At 34.0% G+C, this 18460-nt stretch overlaps 1 protein-coding gene across 2 annotated transcripts in view; it reads right to left on the bottom strand.

Annotated features, from left to right (window-relative positions):
• Positions 1-152: 152 nt before the first annotated feature.
• The window catches only part of MAP3K7 (mitogen-activated protein kinase kinase kinase 7), an 80701-nt gene continuing 62393 nt past the window's right edge, over positions 153-18460 (bottom strand). For both annotated transcript variants that reach the window (XM_017663693.3, XM_017663694.3), the window contains 4 exons: positions 10004-10109; positions 5755-5816; positions 4945-5060; positions 153-3186 (listed from right to left, as the gene is read on the bottom strand). In XM_017663693.3, coding sequence (XP_017519182.1) covers positions 3006-3186; positions 4945-5060; positions 5755-5816; positions 10004-10109 — 465 coding nt within the window. In that variant the 3' untranslated portion in view covers positions 153-3005. The remainder of the gene's footprint in view (positions 3187-4944; positions 5061-5754; positions 5817-10003; positions 10110-18460) is intronic.

The following is an 18460-nucleotide window of genomic DNA, read 5'->3' as shown; positions in this document are numbered from 1 at the left end:
ACTCAAAAATCATGATTATGTCGTTATAACTGTTATTATAAGAATACTGACGTTTCATTTTTTTGATTTTGTGTAAGGTAAACACACTGTTGGACAAGAACACCTCATAACTTATTTGCTGATATAAATAATTCGCCATTTTTATGAACAAGTTCAGAATAACAATCTGAATTTTATTACAGACAAAAATAAATCTGAAAAGCTTCCTTCAATTGTACAGTATGCACAGAAATATCTGCATTACATCATTTTACATTAAATGTTCTGAATGACAGAAGTAGAATTTCCTACTATTTGAAGAAAGGAGTTGATTGATGAAAACCACACACTTACAAAAAGAGAAGTTTCACAGGCAAGGCCTGTGGTCTGGCTACAGGCAGGAGCTGAAACTAGGAACATAAAAGAAACTTGGGGAGAGAAAGACATCCAATACTCTAAAACACTTCATCAAAAATAGTCAAACATTTGTAAACAACTTTAAACAAACCTCTTCCATATGCTGTGTTCCTTTAAGGCAAATATTCTTAATTGATTTTTATTTGACTCAGAAAAGCTACTTTTACTGCTGAAGAGTATTTCCCACCAGATTAGATAAAAGCTTTGTTTTCTTTCTCTGGAGGCAAGAATAAAATATAATTAGGGCTTGAGTCATGAGTTTCTTGGCTTGGGTCTCTTAGATACTTGCTTGTTTGCTGTTTCCACCAAAAAACAAGGGTAAGAATAAATGGTAAAATCAGAATAAAGATCTGGTTCCTTGTTACCATCTCTGCTTGAAGGTTTGATGGACAGGCAAAGAGGCTGTGGATTCCAATTATCCCTGCTATCCCTTTCTCCCATCATCAAGGACAACCAGGACTTAAAAAAGAATAAGCTTGCCAACACAACCCCTTAGCGGCCAAATAAGGCTGAACTGTGCTCCGCATCCAGGAAAACTACTCAAAATCTCCAGGAACTCACTGTAAACAAACAAGTAAGTGTCCAAGAGCCTTTTTTTGAATTTGGCACCATGACTTAAAACTATTTTCTTCCGTTTACTATTCAGATATTTATATGAAGTGACTGCATGTAATAATAAACAAAAATAATTTTTTCTTTGAAGTATGTATAGCAAAAACTCATTAATGACTAGAAACAGAAATCCATAATGCTGTATCCTAATGTTAAAGTCAAACTTTCGCATCCACACCTGAATATCTGAGATAATTGGAAAAGTCTATACACACTGACGAGGTCCCTCTTGGTGGCGTGACACACGTACATGTGAGCAGCAGTGCTGTGGGTGTACTTAACTTCTCCTTAGCCTGCAACTGTTTTCTGTGCCAATTTTATTTTACTATTAATATAATGAGACCAGTATGACTTTCAACTAGGTGACCAGATTATTCGGGAATGAGAACCCTCCTTTTATTTAAATGAAGTAATAGTAGATATTTATTTACTATAACTTTCTAATGGATTTTGGAGAAGCTGGAAATGAAACATTTTACTACAAACTATCCTTTACCTTTATTGCTTGTATACACAAGAAATACATTATAAAACTCAGTGGGAGAAAGAAACAATAAAGGAAGAGAAAGTTACTTGCTTTAGCATTTTTAAGAATAGTTTTGGTAACTTCTTAGGCCAACTTGCTTATCTGAAATAGAGCAAAACTACAATACAATCATGATAGAATTCTAGTAATCACAACAATTATGCTTTCATTTAAAATTTTCTCTTCATAAAACATTAATGCTATGAAGATGAGGGTGATGACATCCTTACTCAAGATACCTTATACTGGTATCAAAATGTGATAAAATACCAACTGAAAAAATAGAGCTTATATATAGTCTTTTATTTCAATGAAGTTTTATTATTATTTTTATTTTCAAAGTTGGTAGCAGAGTTACTGTTAGCAATATAAATTTCCTCTTTTTCTAAGTGCTGAAATGCCCTTAAAAGTGTTGAAAGGTAACAGGCATTCTAGGATGCAAAGGAAAATCAATTATTCCAATATTGATTAATAGGATAACTGACCAATTTATATTTACCTCTTTAACTTCCTTACTAACTTCTCATTTGCCGGTTTCTTTACTTATTTGGTATCGTAACAGAAATCTAAGCCCGAGGCTTTTAGCTGGAGCAATTATTTCCATTTTCTGTTATTTCTTTTCAGTTTTTCAAATATACAATAAAACAAGCCAATAATCATTATAGGAAGGAATGATCATTTAAGCTGGATCATGTTCATTTACCTTTTAATTTCATTTAAGAAACATTAATAGTCATAAAAGCTTTACAGTTTCCACACACATACACGCAAACAGAATTAAAAATCTTTAAAATCTTTATACCTTAAGAAAAGATTTCATTTTGTTCAATGTATCATAGTCAAATTTTAGTCTAATGAAATATGCTTTTATTAAATACAGCAGCCACCACTTACCTTTAAATATTTTATTGATGGAACTAAGTTCAATCCTGATCCAAGGATGTTGGCGTTCAAAGCTCTCACTTTGAACTATTCCTAAAGGTTCTGCATTTCCATAATGTACCACCATTTACTCTAGATTTATAATACCCTGTCTTTAACATGGTATATACCATCTTTTGGAAAAAAAATTATTTGTTTTTTGAGATGAGATACAAGAACAAAATCATTCTTGAGGTTCCACCTCGAAAAAAAGATGATGTTTGCATATAGCAGCTAGTTTGACCCCCCGTTTTTTAAGGCGTTCACATAATGAGCATGCATATACTGCCACAGTTCACAGCGTCTGTTGTGAAGTTGAGAACTGCTGCTTATTCAAGTTACAGATGCCCCCATGTTATGCAAGGGGACAGTTGAAGAGCATGTCCACCATGAGAAAAGGAATACGATGAAACAAATGCAGCAAATATAGGCAATTGGCATTCAGAACACGCCAAAACGCTAACACTCATGAATTGTCATTGTAAAGATTTTCTTTCCTTAAAAAAAAAGTCTTTCTTTGCATATTTTAAAATTTAGCGGTCCCAGAGAATCATGAAGTGCCCTGTCGCTTTTGCTGCTGACTTCTGATGACCTCTAGTTGTTTTTTGCATTGCTGGTAGTAAGTAGAAAGGCTTTTGTTTTCATCTAAAAGCTTTTTATGCTCCTGTACCAGACGAGATGTATTTTGCTGGTCCTTTTCATCCTGGTCCAGTTCTGCAACTAGTTCTTGCCTAAGAAAAAACAACATAAGAAAATATACATGATGGAAAAATTCATACCCTAATAGCTGATGAGGGAAGCTCAATTAATTACAATTTTTATTCTGGATCTATCATTATGCATTTTAGGTACCCTACTCAAATATAATTGTGGGCCGAAGTGGAAACTATTATCTAGTCTCCTGATATAACCATACAAATATCATAATCTTTTTAATAAGTAACTGCGCTTTGACAATTAGTGAAACAAATGAAATGATATAATAGAAGTTTCAGAAAATTTCATTTGGTATCCCTTCTGTGTAGTAAGGAAGGAAAAAAGCTGTGAAGGGCTTTATCTGACTACAGGGAAACAACACTTGAGGTTTTTATCATTCACATTCTACTTTAAAACTTAAAATATGTTTTTATAGTCACAATCCCATTTAACTACACCATTTGCAAGCTAATTAAGATAGGTATTATCAAATTAAATCTCTTTCCTATTTTAAAACAGTGAAAACAATACAAAGTACTACTTTGAAATTACTCACTTTTGCAAACATTTTCAGGGAGGACCCTCAGAATCTTTTCTAGCCTGATGAACTTTAAGTCTCTTTAATCCGGGAGATATTAAATATTAGCTCCCTAAAGTGAGGCTACTGGATATGACTGAATATAACCCAGAAGTTCTCAGAAGAATTTTCTAGGAAGATTTCGCATTTAAAGTATTTAAAACTGATCAATACTGTCATAGTTTTTGTCCCCTCCATCAACCATTTTTTTTCCAGCATAGAGGTCCATCAAAAGATTAAAGTATGAAAAAAGTACAGGTTAAATGTGTGAAATAAGAAATACAGGTTTTTTCCTTTAATACAAAGTGCCAAAAGTTCCACAGTTCCACAATTTGCACTCTAATATTTATTTCTTATCCAGCCTTTACCTTTAAGATACAAAGTTGAATTCACTTACATCATTTTATCAATAATTGGAACGAAACTATTCTTTTTCTGGTTTTTGGAAGTATAAACAGAAAACTTCCCACAATTTCTTCAGGAAACCAGAACTGTCATTTATTTAGATTAAGACTAATAAAGAGAATCCTACTGCCACGTATACATACAGTTACCATGATTTTTTCCTGTAACACTTCATTTTAATTGCTACCCTAAAAGTCAGCATCAGGGGTATAAAAAATTTCATGAGAGTTATGGTTAAAAAAAAAACAAGAATGGAAATTATACTGTAACTTTCTTAAGAAAAGAAGGGAGGCAGTCTTTGTAAGTCAGAAAACGTGTGAGCATAAACTCCCCAGAAAAATACCCATAGGTATGAAATAAAGCCCTCTACTAAGGAATTCTAGTGTCCTAAATATAAACCTGGAAAGAATGTATCTTCAAAAATGTTTCTAAGATAAAGTACAACTGAACATTAGTAAATTAAATTATTTTCCCTATGTCCAAGGAAATAATAAATCTTTATAATAATAACTCTAAACAGCTTTTGACTTTAAAATTCTGACAACATAAAACACATATTTATGTAGCACAGGTTTACTTTTCTTAGTATTAACATAAGAGAGTCCAAAGGGTTGAGTTTTGCATGACAAACAGCCAAAGGGTGCTTAAAACTTAAAAATGAATATACATAAAAATCTCCAAGTTGGAAATATGCTTAATGATTAATTCTAAAACTTGTAAGTTTTCATGTTTTCAAACAACATTGTACCTGAAATACATTAAACTCAAAATACTAATGTGCTTTAACCTTTATTCACAAAAGATAACTTACTTCCTCTGTAGTAACAATGCAATTTCTGTTTGAACTTTCATGTATTCTTGTGCCATTTTACAGTGCTGTTCAAACACTGCCATGGATTCTTTGGAGTTTGGGCATGGTGCTAGAGGCTAAAAATAAATCAGAAATGTTAAAACATTAATTAAATCAAATTTCAGTCCTAGCTGAGAGTTAAGGTACTGTGACATTTTTATAGCATAAAGCAATAATTCTTTCAATGCAAGTGTTAGACAATGCCCTAAAAATCTCAGGGTCCTCCTGTCAGAGTTATTAGCTCACTTACATTGACAACTTGCTGCTCTGACACTTCGTTGTTAAAGGGAACCATGACTAGAACACTCTTGGCCTCTGAATTTACATTTCATGTTCCTAAACTGTATTATACCAAAAGATGTTTACAGCTCTCATACTCATGAGAAGACACAGAAGTGTATTACTTATATCTTCAGTCACTATGAACATGACAATGTACCATAATATCTATTAAGTAGAAATGAGCTTATAGGAATTCTGAATTTTAATTCACTAAAATTGAAGAGAAAAATGCTATTCCTGGCAGTCTTAAAGATATGCAAATATTTTAAGATGACTGTTAATATAAGAACATATGATTCTGCCAATTAGTTTGACTGACTTAAGAGAATCGTTCATTTGAACTTGCTTTTTAAAGTTTAAGGCGGCCAACTACAAGCATAAATAAATGAATACGTGACAGACAAGAACACAACCATCAGCTTTAATGATAAATTCTCTAAACTTTTTCTCCAGAGAAAGTAAATATTCACTGAGAAAACACTCCTTTACCTGTAGTTGGTGATCTAGTGTAAGATAAGCCATTGGGATGGAGTTATCTGATCCATTGGTATCTGGAATTCAAGTATGTATTTTATTTACTTTCTGTCATAAGTGATTATAAACAAAAAGCAAGAAAGCATGCATGAAATACTGGTATTTTTTCCCTAAAGCATATAACACATAAAATAGAAGTTATTGCTCCTGGTAATGAAAGGAGTCTATTTTTGAATTCTCAAGGTAAACGGAGGACACCCAATTACCAGATAATTAGAATGCAGCCATACTCTCATAATTTAAGTTGGCTATAAACTGAGTAATACTAAAGCTTGTAAGCCCTTGTTTAATTAAAAACCAAAACAGTGATACAGGACTTACTCAGTCTTCACTGACCCTATCTAATCAAACCCCGTATCTCTCTTTCCTTGAACATGTTAGGTTTACTATAAGGCTGTGACCACTCTCGTAAAAGGAGTGCTCTTTACCTGGGAAGGTGGAAGGCAAGAGACACATTCTACTCCACTGGGTTACCTTCGTTTTATACACATTCTGGCATGAGACTCCCACCCTGCCCCCTAAATGAGAGCCACTGTGGAAAATGAGACATGACGCTGATGGGAGCGCATTAACACACGTGAACAGTATGGGAATGGGCTCAAAGTCATACCCAAAACAGTTAAATAGGTTAATTCAAACATCCAGTCAATTTTATCAGACTATTTGAACAGACGGGTTTTGTTTGTATTTCATAAGAGGTAAAACTGCTGTAATAACTCATACACGCAGCACGTGGTGGGCTCTTCCCAGCATTAACTCATGCCTCCAGAGCCCATGGGGTCACCATGAGGTATCATGCACTTTTCAATTTCAGAAGCAGCCACTTTCCCACTGTACAAACGACCTAAGCAAGTAAACTGTTCAGCCCTTTTGCTGACAAGTAACTCCTTCAAAGAGTGGGGCAGACAAAGGCAAGGTCAGGACGACACAGGGCACTGCATCCGATGCAATAAAAACACTGAGTTTCATGATTCAGTCACTTCAGTAGTTTACTGCTGACTGATACTCCAGCCACTGAGAATGTGCTTGCACATTCTAAAAGCTAGAGCTGAATCAAAAGCTAAGCTGAATCAGATCAAATGAGATAATGCATGTAAGGAATCCCATGCAATGCTAGCAACACATGGTGGTGATGGTTATTACTCTTATTCATATTGTCACTGTGATACTACATGAAGAATTGGGAAGGGACTTTAAATAGTCAAGTTTATATTTCAGATTAAGAAAGTAACATTTATTAAATAATGAAGCATGATAAAGAAAGAATTACAGAGTATTGCCTAGTAGAGCCTTAGTTACTCTAAAGTTATATGCTAACATAAATGCTTTTCTGAAATGGGTAAACAATACACTTGTTATTTCTCTGACAGACCCTCTCCCTACCCACAACAGTAGTTTTAAACTGCTTTCCATAAAATTAAAATTGATTAAAAATGATTTCCCCTGACTTTATTTAATATTTAAAAAAATGAGTGTCTTTAAGGAGTTTTTTCAATTTAACATTTCCACTCCCATTTCTTTCTTCAATGTTTGATACCTGATAAGTACCCTGCATATGATATATACTTCAGAATTAACTATAATAGATCAATGATTCACAGTATTCTGGGAGGTGGGGGAAAAAAAAGCCCAAGGATTGTGCTATTCAAACAATTAAAGCTCTTTGATGGTAGGGAATTTAAAGGGCCTCTATTGAATTTCATTTTTTTCTTTAGACCAAGTGAGATTTCACTTTCGCACTTATGCTTAAACCAGTATTTAGCTTTTAGTCTCTAACAGTAGTAGCTGATCACAAGATTGTAAGGTTATACCTTAAAAGTTTTGTTTTTTAATGTTTCAATTGCTAATCAAAGTGAAGCTCTCTTCCGGAATGTCAAGACTCATGTTTGTTTGGTTACATTAGGAGAAATATTTTCTGGCCCCTCAAACACAATAGTTATAACCATATTACCTTCTCTAACTATGTGCTTTCTTCATGTGGAATGCTGTCTTCTTTCTGCTTTATGACTGCAGAACACGTCTCACTATTTTACAAAAAAGTTGCAGAGTATGTCAGGTCTTTTCTAATTGATTTCTCAAGTATTAAAACACTCAGCTTGTACTGCAAATTTAGCAGTTTATTCTATAGCATGAGTTTATTTTTAAAGTGCATTATGACTCTATAGTCAGACTGCAGGCAATGGGCCATGCCTTATATTTCTATCTTTACAAAGTACTAAGCACAGGAGAAACTCTTCAGTGAGCTTCCCCCGACCCGCACCCGTGGCTCCCTCTACTGGGACTAGGCATTTCTCTCTCTAGCTGCTCTTGGGTATATGTCTATCTCCACTGTTATAAATAGAAACCCAAGAACACTCAATAAATGCTATGATTATTAAATTGTTATGCTCTTTTTCTCTGAAAGTACAAAGAAACCTATTCACTTTTAAACTTAAAAAAATATAATTAATTGGTTAACTTACGAATGCACTTCTCATTTTCCTGAGTCAGTAGGCTTTCAAAGAAAAACGCTTTCCCTATCTCTTCACTGTAATTTATTCTACTCGCTTGATTATCAATACTTTTCTTAGAGATAGTACAATGCTGATCCTCACTAATTATAAATTTAAACCAGAGTCACTTCTGAAGTTGTATTCAGATTATTTAAAAATGATAATCACCTCTTTGCCATATACTTCAAGGCAAAGACCAAATCCAGCTGATGTTGCAATCTGGACCTAGATATGATTTCTAGCTATTGATGATTTTGTGGCATTTTAGGCCCCAAGAGAGAAAAACATGAGGTGGGGGTTGAAAGGGTGGAGAACACATTAAGTGGAAACATGGCAGTGAAATGAGGGGGACAGAAGAGAAATTTGATTTCCTCTTAAGAATCCACAATCTGCCATCTGTTGACTGGCATGTCTATGTTAGATACATCTAGGCTGAGGTTAAGAGGCCCTGCTAGGCTGAGTACCAGGTGTAGGCCATGCTGTAATGCCAGGGTGAGTACTCCCTCGCCAGAGGGCTTAGGAACCAAAAAAGAGCTGGTATTACCTAAATGTTAATGGCCAGTCCCTGTCTATCTCTGAGAAGCAGCACGTCACGGTGAATTCTGCACATGTGCTGAGTGGTTGGTGAATGTTCTGGGCAATCCCAGGTTGGGCTGTCTTGGAGGAATTTTTGTCACCACTAAATTTAAACTTACTAAAACGAGAGAGTACACCCCTGGCTAAACATAGTTCTCTCTTACATGACACAGAAAAGCCACCAAGTTAATTTTTTAAATTAAATTATGAACTTGACTAAGCCATGTCAAGTAACTATAAAAACTTGTAAACTGTATTTTAGTTTGTAAAGACAGAAGGCTGATTTTTTAATTTGAATTTAATTGCCACTACTAATACAGGTGATCTTATATAAAATCCCAAATGCTTAATTTTCCAAGGTCTAAGAGATCAGCTTTCTTTCTCTGACAATAATTAACATGCAAATAATAACTTTTATAAAAGCATGCTGCTGAATATTTATCAAGGTACTCTCCTAATACTATGGAAAAATTAATTCCATTACAGTATATAATTTCCTACTTGCTTATAATAAAACTATTCCATCATTAGATTTTAATACTAATATTTTGATCAGTTAAGTTACTTATGTTAGAGAGTTTTAATAACTCTGAACAGGCTTTTAAAGGTCTATTGAACAGAGTATTTATGTAACTGAAATGCACTCTTCCTATCAGTTAAAAATTACACAATTGTAAATGATCAGAAATTTTTTTCTCACTAAAGTATATGATATTTCGTGGCTTTAAAACAAAAGACTACGATGAAGATAATTATTTTTACAATTCTGGTGATTTTAGTTATTTAAAAGATAATGACTTTCTTCCATTGTCCAGTAGGATGGATCATGACAGGAAATTCACAGACTGAAGTATCAAGAATGTAGTATTTTCCTATCTGGAAAGACCCCAAAACAAACTATTTTCAAAGCACATGTTTAGTAGCTTGAAGGAAAAATTGTGGAGGGTAAAATGGTTTCTGTCTCAGTATTCAAAAAAGATATTTTTAAGTTTATTGCTAAATATTTGATTTTACTAATAAGAAAATCTAGACTACTGTATAATGCTTGCCTTTGTAAATATTAGAGTAATGACACACTAAATGAGAATAAACATGATGCATTCAACTTCTTAATTAGCAGGAAATAAACTGGTCACCTGTGGAATCATCAGGGGTCCATGGATGACTTCGGGCTGGCTTTTCTGAGGTTGGTCCTGAGGTAGTGATCATTCTGATGCTTGGACTGGATGACCTACTGCTCACCTGTAGGAAAAAAGTGAAAGGAGGAACGAAACGGAATATTTATTAAAAAAAAGCAAAAAAAAAACCAAAGAAAATTTCCATTAGAAGGCAAAGTAAGGACAGGCTTCCATTTCTATCAGTAGAGGTCCTGAAACACTCCTGTAAAAAAGAAATCATTGTCTAATAAATATAAATCTATAAAATACACACACACACACACACATAAAATTTATATGCACTAATACCTGATACCTCTTAAAAATTGAAGGGCTTGCAAAATATAAGAGAAATGCTGAGACCAGAAATAAAGCAGAACCAGGAGTCTAGTAAATGCTTATGCTGCTAGCCCTGGGAATTTCAGCTGAACATCAATGGCCTAGAATTTTCATTTTGACTGCCTGATTCACTCAGAGGAACAGGTATAAAGTCTGTAGGATGGGCCTCTGTAGGATGGAAGTACGACTGGAGAACGCTCTTCCTTAAAGCTAAAATGCAAGAAAGCCTTCACTTTCAGGATAAGAGTGAACTAGGGAAAAAAATTCTACCCTATAAAACCAGACAGCAAGTAGTTCATCCATCTTGGCAGTGGCTTTGCGTGGAGGGGAGACAGTGTATCTGCTCTGAATCCATAAAAAATGTCCAGAATTGATGGAAGACTAACAAATCCCAAGCAGAAAAAATTAGAGGAAACTTACACTATTGAGTTATTCAAGGGTCATGTTATAGTGAAATCCTAGAAAACAAAGGAAAATGAAGGCAGTAAAAAGCAGCCAGAGAGAAAAGAGGTTATCCACAAAAGAATCCTAGTAAGATTTTCAACAGCAAAGGAAGCCAGAAGAAAGTGTAATATTTTCAAACTGCTCAAAGAAAATAACTGGCAAGCTAGAAATGCTTAGCCAACAAAAGCGTTTAAGAATGAGGATAAAATTACATTCTCAGATGAGCAAAAAGTAGCGTATCACAGACAGACCTTTACCTTTACCATAAAAATTTCTAAAGCATGTACTTTGAGGAGAGTAAAAACTTTTCCCTGATGGAAGGGCCAACTTGCCATCAGGAATACTGGTAAACACAAGGATGAATCTATACTCTGAAACTATTAAATGATGGACACAACGAGTAATTTATAGAATTACTAAACAAATAAGGTGAAATAAAGAATCTGAGTAACAATAGCATAAGCAAGAGAAGCAGAGTTAAAAATCCTTATTTAGTTCAGGATGAGGGTAAAGACACTAACTTTTAGGTTGGGCTGAATGTTAAAATTTTCTAGGTATTACTGAAAGTAGTAACACATATAACTCCCAAATCAGAGAGAAAAATGACAGAATGAGAAATATACTTTCAATTCAAAGGAAGGCAAAAAAGGAGAAAAAAAAGAAATAATAGAAAGTCTAAGAGGAGTAAACTTATCAGTAACCATAATAAACTTAAATGAATTAAACTCTCCAGTTTAGATATTTTAAAAATCAGAATGTCAGGCTGTCTTAAATGCATATTTATATAAGAGACCTATTTAATTGACAGAGAGACAGAAAATGAAGTTAAAGGATGAAAAGAGATAACCAGGCAGAAAGTACCCAAAATTGAATCATGTTTTTAGTATCAGAGAGAATACATCTAGGGAAAAATTAAAAATTTACTAGTGAAAAGTGAAACAATGGTGATTCAGTTGAGAACATATCGTCATTTATATGCTGTACCCATCACAATATATGCGGTACTTATAGCTTCCAAAGAAATCAAGCAAAAAAACTGCAAGGAGAGGGAGGCACATTCACCATCACATTGAGGTGCTTTAATATTCCTCTGTAAATGGCATCTAAAAACAATGAAAACAGAGTAAAACCTGAACCCCAAAAGAAGCAGGCTTGACCTAAAGGTATGCATGAATCCTATGCCTAAACATTGGAGAATATGCATTCCTTTGGAGCACCTATGGACATTTATGCAAACTCATCATGTATTAAGCTATAAGGCAAATCTCAAAGTTTAAGAAAACGTAGTACATCAATCATATCTTTTTGTACTGACTCAAAATTAACCTTAAAAATCCTAAATGTTTAGACATTTAAAAACACTTTAAAATCACTCACTGATCAAAAAAAGCAAATTTGAACCGAATTTTACATGAATAATGCTAAAACTTGTGGGATTCAACACTAAAGAGGCATTTAGAGAAAAAATTATTTTATTCTAAATATTTATATGAAAAAATCAGGAGAGACAACTTACAAGCAAGGGATTTAATTTACATAGTTAGAAAAAGAATCAAGTTATAAGCCTCCTGCAAGAGACAAAATAAGAATGAGAGAATATTACAAAAATTTTGTAGTTAGTAAAAACACACAAACCAACCCAAAAAGCCTTAACAACCAACAAATTAAACACATAAATCACCAAAATTTCTATATATTATAGAAAATATCAAGTCCAAAGGGTTTCATAGGTGAGTTCTAGCCAACACTGAAGAAAAGATATTTTCCATTTTAAAGAAATTATTCTAGGGAAAACAAACTTTGACTCATTCTGTGAAGGCAGTAAAACTGATCAATAAACAAGGACAGTGTAAGAAAAACTACCAACTTCACTTTTGAAAATAGATGCAAAAGACAGAAGTCCTAAAGAATTATATTAGCTAATGAAATTTAATGAAATCATTAAAAAAAAGTTGAAGTTATCCTACAAATGAAAAGATGATATTAGGAATTCTAAATTAATCTCATTAATAATCTATGAATTAATCCAATTTATCACATTAACAGAAGAAAGGAGAAAAACCTCAACAGTTGCAAATAACATCTGATAAAATGTAACATCCATTTATGAAACCTACACTTACCAAACTTAAATCCCATTTAAGGGAAGAGAATTTCTTAACTAGATAAAGGATATTCATAAAAAAGTCTAGAAATGTGATATATGATAGAAAATGGCTTTGTGGTCTGATGGGAGGCTGACAGAGAGGTCACAAGTTAGGAATATACAGAGACAGGAATTGATCATATTCCATTTCTTAAGTTGGGTGGTAGGTTTAGAGGTATTCATTTTATATTAGGTTTCATAACTTATATATTACCTATATCCTTGTCTGTGTATTACAATTTCACATATTAAAAACTCTCAAAGGGCATATAAACTAAAACGCATTTCACAGGATTTTTTTTTTAAAAGCACCTTTTTTCTTAAAATGTTACTGAATACACCCAAAAGGAACTCACAAAGAATATGTTGTTATATAAAGTAGAAACATAAAAACATATTCATAAAAAATCCTATGTTCACTTTCAATATGTAAACATAGAAACACCAAATTAAAGACTACGTCAAGTAAAATAAGAGTTAATGTAATGGTGGAAAGTACTCTTGATTAGAAACTAGTTGTTGTGAGTTCAAGTATCGTACAATGTCTGATTTAGTTTACTCTAAGAAAGTGTTGCTTTCTTTGTGTGCAAAGGGGTTGAGTTGGGTTAAGGATGTGATGACTTTTATTGCTTCATCTGGTGCTAAAATTTACAATTTTAAGCCTTGAAAACTCACAATAAGCTGAGGATACTAAACAGTGAAAGGTACTTTTTAACAATTTCACAGATAAAATCATACAATAATTTTGAAGGAATGAAAAACTGATGGATTACTTTCATTCTGGTTACCTGCTGAAATTGCTTCAGAACTTTCGGAGTTCTTCTATACCATAACTTTCAACTCTGAATCACACTGGCCATTCCAAAACCTTAGTTCATTCATGCCATGCCCATAAAGGTGCCCTACACATCATGGCGCTCATTCTGTTCTCCTCCTTGCTAATTCCCCTCCATCCTGTAAGCCCACTGAGGTTCCCTTGAACATTATTATGTGCTCATTCTTGCTACACAAAGCCAGACCCTGTGTTTGAGGATGAGGAGTGCCTAGCAGTGTGCAGAAGCCAACATGTTCATTTATTATTTGTTATTGGATCAGTTCTGAAATTTGCACCCTGGCTCTCCTGACCCTCCATTGGCAGGTTTATCTTATCTATCTAAAGTGTCTCCTCTGACATCTCTTATGCCCTTGTTTCCCTCCCTGCTCTTAATCTGGACCCCATATTCATTTAATGATAATATGGTTTTGTGTAAAAAGCATGCATGAAGCTATACAAAACTGCCACTTTTGTAGGTCAAATAATCAGCAAATTCACATGACTTAGTCTAATACTTTGGACAGCTGGATTTAAATCTCAGTTCTGCCATTTTTAGCTGTGTGAACTTGAACAAGTAACTCAGCCTCTCTGAGCCTGAGGCTGCTCATTCACCAAGTTTGGATGAGAAGGAGTAGTGACAGTTAAGAACTCAGGTCCCTAGAGACAATACAGTCCAGAGTGTGAGTTTCCGTCTGCCACTGACTAGCAGTATGGCTTAGTTAGGTTATACAATCTCTAAGACTCAACAGTAAAATGAGCTATTATCTACCTCATCAGGTTGTCAAAAAAAACCAAATGAAATAATGTACCTGGAGTGTCCTGACACAATAAAAATGCTCACTGAACGGCAGATAATTAAGCTGTTGTAAATATAAGATGGGAATATGAGTAAGACTTGTAGCACCTAACAATTCCATCTAGATCAAAATCACAGTTCTTATAAATGTATTCAGTGACACAACCCTTTCACAAAGACATTTTTCTCCTTCGAATTTTGGCTGTATTTTCAGTTCATTCCTACAGAAACTTCAACTTGAGCCAGAAATGCTTCATATACTCTCAGTGTCTGTGATTCCTCAAAAGCATTATAGTCTCCTAAGGGTAGAGATCACGTGTACTTTTATATTGTGTATCTCGGGATTTAGGAAATTGCTGAATATACAATAATCACATAAATAAATACTCACTGAATAAAATAACTTAAGTTGTTGGCACTCAGGTATAAGACTGGTGCCTAGGCTTATTTACTTTTTGTATATAAAAATAAGAATACATACCAAAGAGAACCAATGATGAAATATGTCTTACTTTTAGGATGCTGTTACCCTTGGTAAAACAAGTACAGCTATTATTGCATTATTCCCGAGCCCTTTGAACCTTCTTTGACTCAAAGTCTTGATTAGTAAGAGTGCAATGATTTGACCATAGTTATAGTAGTTTTGAGACATTAAACAAGATACAAGTAAGAATTATAAGAAATATGAAGTATAAGAATGGATCTTTTATATTAAAAAAAGGCCCAGTGAATACCTGTCATATTCAAATAAATAATTGTATTTGGACCTAGTGTGATTCATAGTCTTCTTTAAGTTTAAATATTTCCCAAGAGAGTTCTTTGCTACTTATTATTTCTTTTCACTTTCTACTTTCAAGAAACTCTCAGCACCTCATGTATATACTCTTGTTTTACTTGAGATTTCCTATTGCTAAGTAAAACTAAATAAGGCTAACATTTGTAGGTCACATTTCTTTAAAGCTACAAGAAAAGCTATGAGTTAAATTTAAATTCATAAATCAACGAAATAAATGTTTATATTTCCAAGAATTAGTACATAATATGCTAACCTGTTAGTATAAAAAAACTACAGAAATATTTAAAAACAAGCTTTAACTGTATTTTGAATACCTGAAAAATAATAAGGAATATATAAGAACAGGCAATACCTAACATAAAAAAAGAAATCAAACTAGTTTGTGGGTTAAATTTACATTATTGCATGCAACTTAATACAGAAGTAGTCTTATTTTACAGTAGCTATTTAAAAAAAAATCACTAGTAAAATTCTGATGGCCAAAAATGCTCTCAAACTATTAAAACTCACTTGGGTTGCTCCCTCCTTTAAGACATTTACAATGACTTTATTCTCATATAAACTGAAAAGTTTAAGAGAGACATAGGAATTGGACTTACCACGAGGGTCATATATGAAAAGTGGTCACAAGAGTACAGAAACGCCACACAGCGATTTAAGGCAACAGAGAATATTAAGTCATATCTAAACCACAGAGGCAAGTAACTATCAGTAGACATGAACCACAATTGGACTTTGATAAGGACTTCATCTCTGTATTTATAAAAAGGAATTGGGAGCTATTTTACAGACCAAAACAAAGCTTTGCTTTTAGTGTCTTACCTGAAAGACTGGGAAAGTATTTTCATAAGTCAAGAATATATGGCCAGTGCTACTATTTAGAATGACATTTAAAAGCTATTTAAAACACTAAGAAGTTTCCTTAGTTGCTAAAATTACACATGCACAAATCAGAGGTTAAATGTTAATTTACATGATATTCTTGCTGAAGTAACATTTGAGTAGTATAAATATTAAAAGAAATGATATCAGTTGGTAATGTGGATTTATAAGGAAACTTCCTCCATTATGAGTCACAGAGAATTCAATCAAATCTACACATGACAGGGTATACTGAAAACATTCTTTCTAATCCAAGGGTAAAGCTCAATCTAATTCTGGCTTCACTGTAGTTCATTAGTAGGGAATTCTAGATTTTATTATTCTTACGTTGCCTTTAAATTCTCCAACAGAAAAGCAGACTATGAACCAGGCAATATTTAAAACTATTAAGTAAGCTTCCTATTGAGAGCTTTAAGAGAAATTACTTACACTAAAGAAGATGCAGATTGAGAATGGACAAAAGAAATAGTGTAAGTTATTTCCCTTAGATAAATAACAATGAATGATGATATATTTCTTGATATGTGATGAAAGGCCTTTAAGGCAAATACTTTCTATGAGCCCTGACAGAAGCTTCTATGATACACAAAAGAATGCCAATGGATTTTACTTCTTTTCAAGTGCTATTTTTGTTTTATTTCTGGATGGTAATACACTATAGTGAGAACAAGGAAGTGTTAAGAGCCCTGCGAGGCACACTATAGGAAGGCATGTATACAACATTAAGCATCTACTGTATGTTTGGTATTTTCACACGTTTTAAATCCGAGGGGTTGGTGTTATGGTCCCCACTGGTTAGATAAGGTTCCTGAAGCTCAGGGAAATAAAGGAACTTGTCCAATGTCCTGTCTGACTAGTAAAAGTAGACTCTAAAATCCATATTGAAATATACTATGTCCAGTTCTCTAAATAATCACAATTGTAGAGATTTTCACTGACTACAGCCCCCTTGAAGAGTAATCTTGAAAATGGATCTATACTGTATACAATTCCAGAAAAGGGATACAGGTATACATGAGAAGGTATTATTTAAATGAAACTTAGAATGGCTCACACAGATGTATAAACAATAAATTTATACAATCGTTTGTACAATTTGCTATTAAGGTGATTTGCCTTGCTAAACAGTATGATGCAGGTAAACTCATTATCACTGAAAACTATTTACATGATTAATGACGATGTGCACTATCAAGAAGCCCAAACATTTGAAACTGAAGAGAGCTAGATTACTTAGCACATTACATTGTTTTAAATTCAAGATGGAATGACAGAGTTTGTGTGCTTTGAAATCAGATCTGGATTCAAAACTTGGTCATAGCAATTATTGGCAGTGTTTAGGTGAAGTTAAGAGCCTTAGGTAAGTTTCTTTAACCCTCAGTTTATCCACCCACAGAATGAGGAAAATAAAAAGTACCAAATTTATAGGGTTAAGATTTAGATAGCAATTAAAGGCTTGATTGGCAGAACGTTGGTACATAATAAATAAATGGCAGCTGTAATTACTGTAGTTCTCTAACTGATCTGGGCCTCAAGTCTGGTCTGTGCAAACAACATCCTTAAGGACTGAGCCCTTTTGGTATTGTCAGTGCTCCCAACCAAAGACCTCCAGGAACACACCTGTAGTGGCATGAGTTGGGTTTAGTATCTGCTGCAGTGAAGCAGAATGCTCACCACAGGGCACTACGGCCTGTCTCATTACGAGGGCTTGCAAAGAACTTACGACAGGATTTGGGTTTCTGTTGAGTGATTCTGGGGATGCTCCAAGGAAGAAGGGGTTCACTCTAGATTAGTTACTATCAAAAAGTAGGAGCAATTCTTACAGGGAGGACAGGCCAGTGTGAGGATGAAGCCGCAACTGGTAAAGCAGCAGCAGTCACTCAAGCACCTGGCAAAGGGTGATGTTCAGTGGGTGGCAGTGACCTTGTTTTTGTCTGTGCTTAGGTAACACTATAAAACAGTCTTGTTTTGTCTCATTTTATTACGGTCTCAGCATAACCTTGTCTATTGGTGTTCTGAGAAATTGTTTATGTCCAGTTTCCAACAACACTGAGGCTTCAGTGTCAGATCAGTTTCTGGATATCAGGAGCTGTTCTTTATTTTCTCAGTATCTTTTCAAAGTATCTAGTAGGCCAGATCTATTATGCATTCTTAATAAACTTCCTGAATTAATTAATTTAAAACTGAGTTGTATTATTGTAAAGATGCAATCTTTTAGA

The sequence above is a fragment of the Manis javanica genome, chromosome 13 (assembly GCF_040802235.1).
Source record: "Manis javanica isolate MJ-LG chromosome 13, MJ_LKY, whole genome shotgun sequence".
NCBI lineage: Eukaryota > Metazoa > Chordata > Mammalia > Pholidota > Manidae > Manis > Manis javanica.
This window is presented reverse-complemented; position numbering and strand designations above follow the sequence as displayed.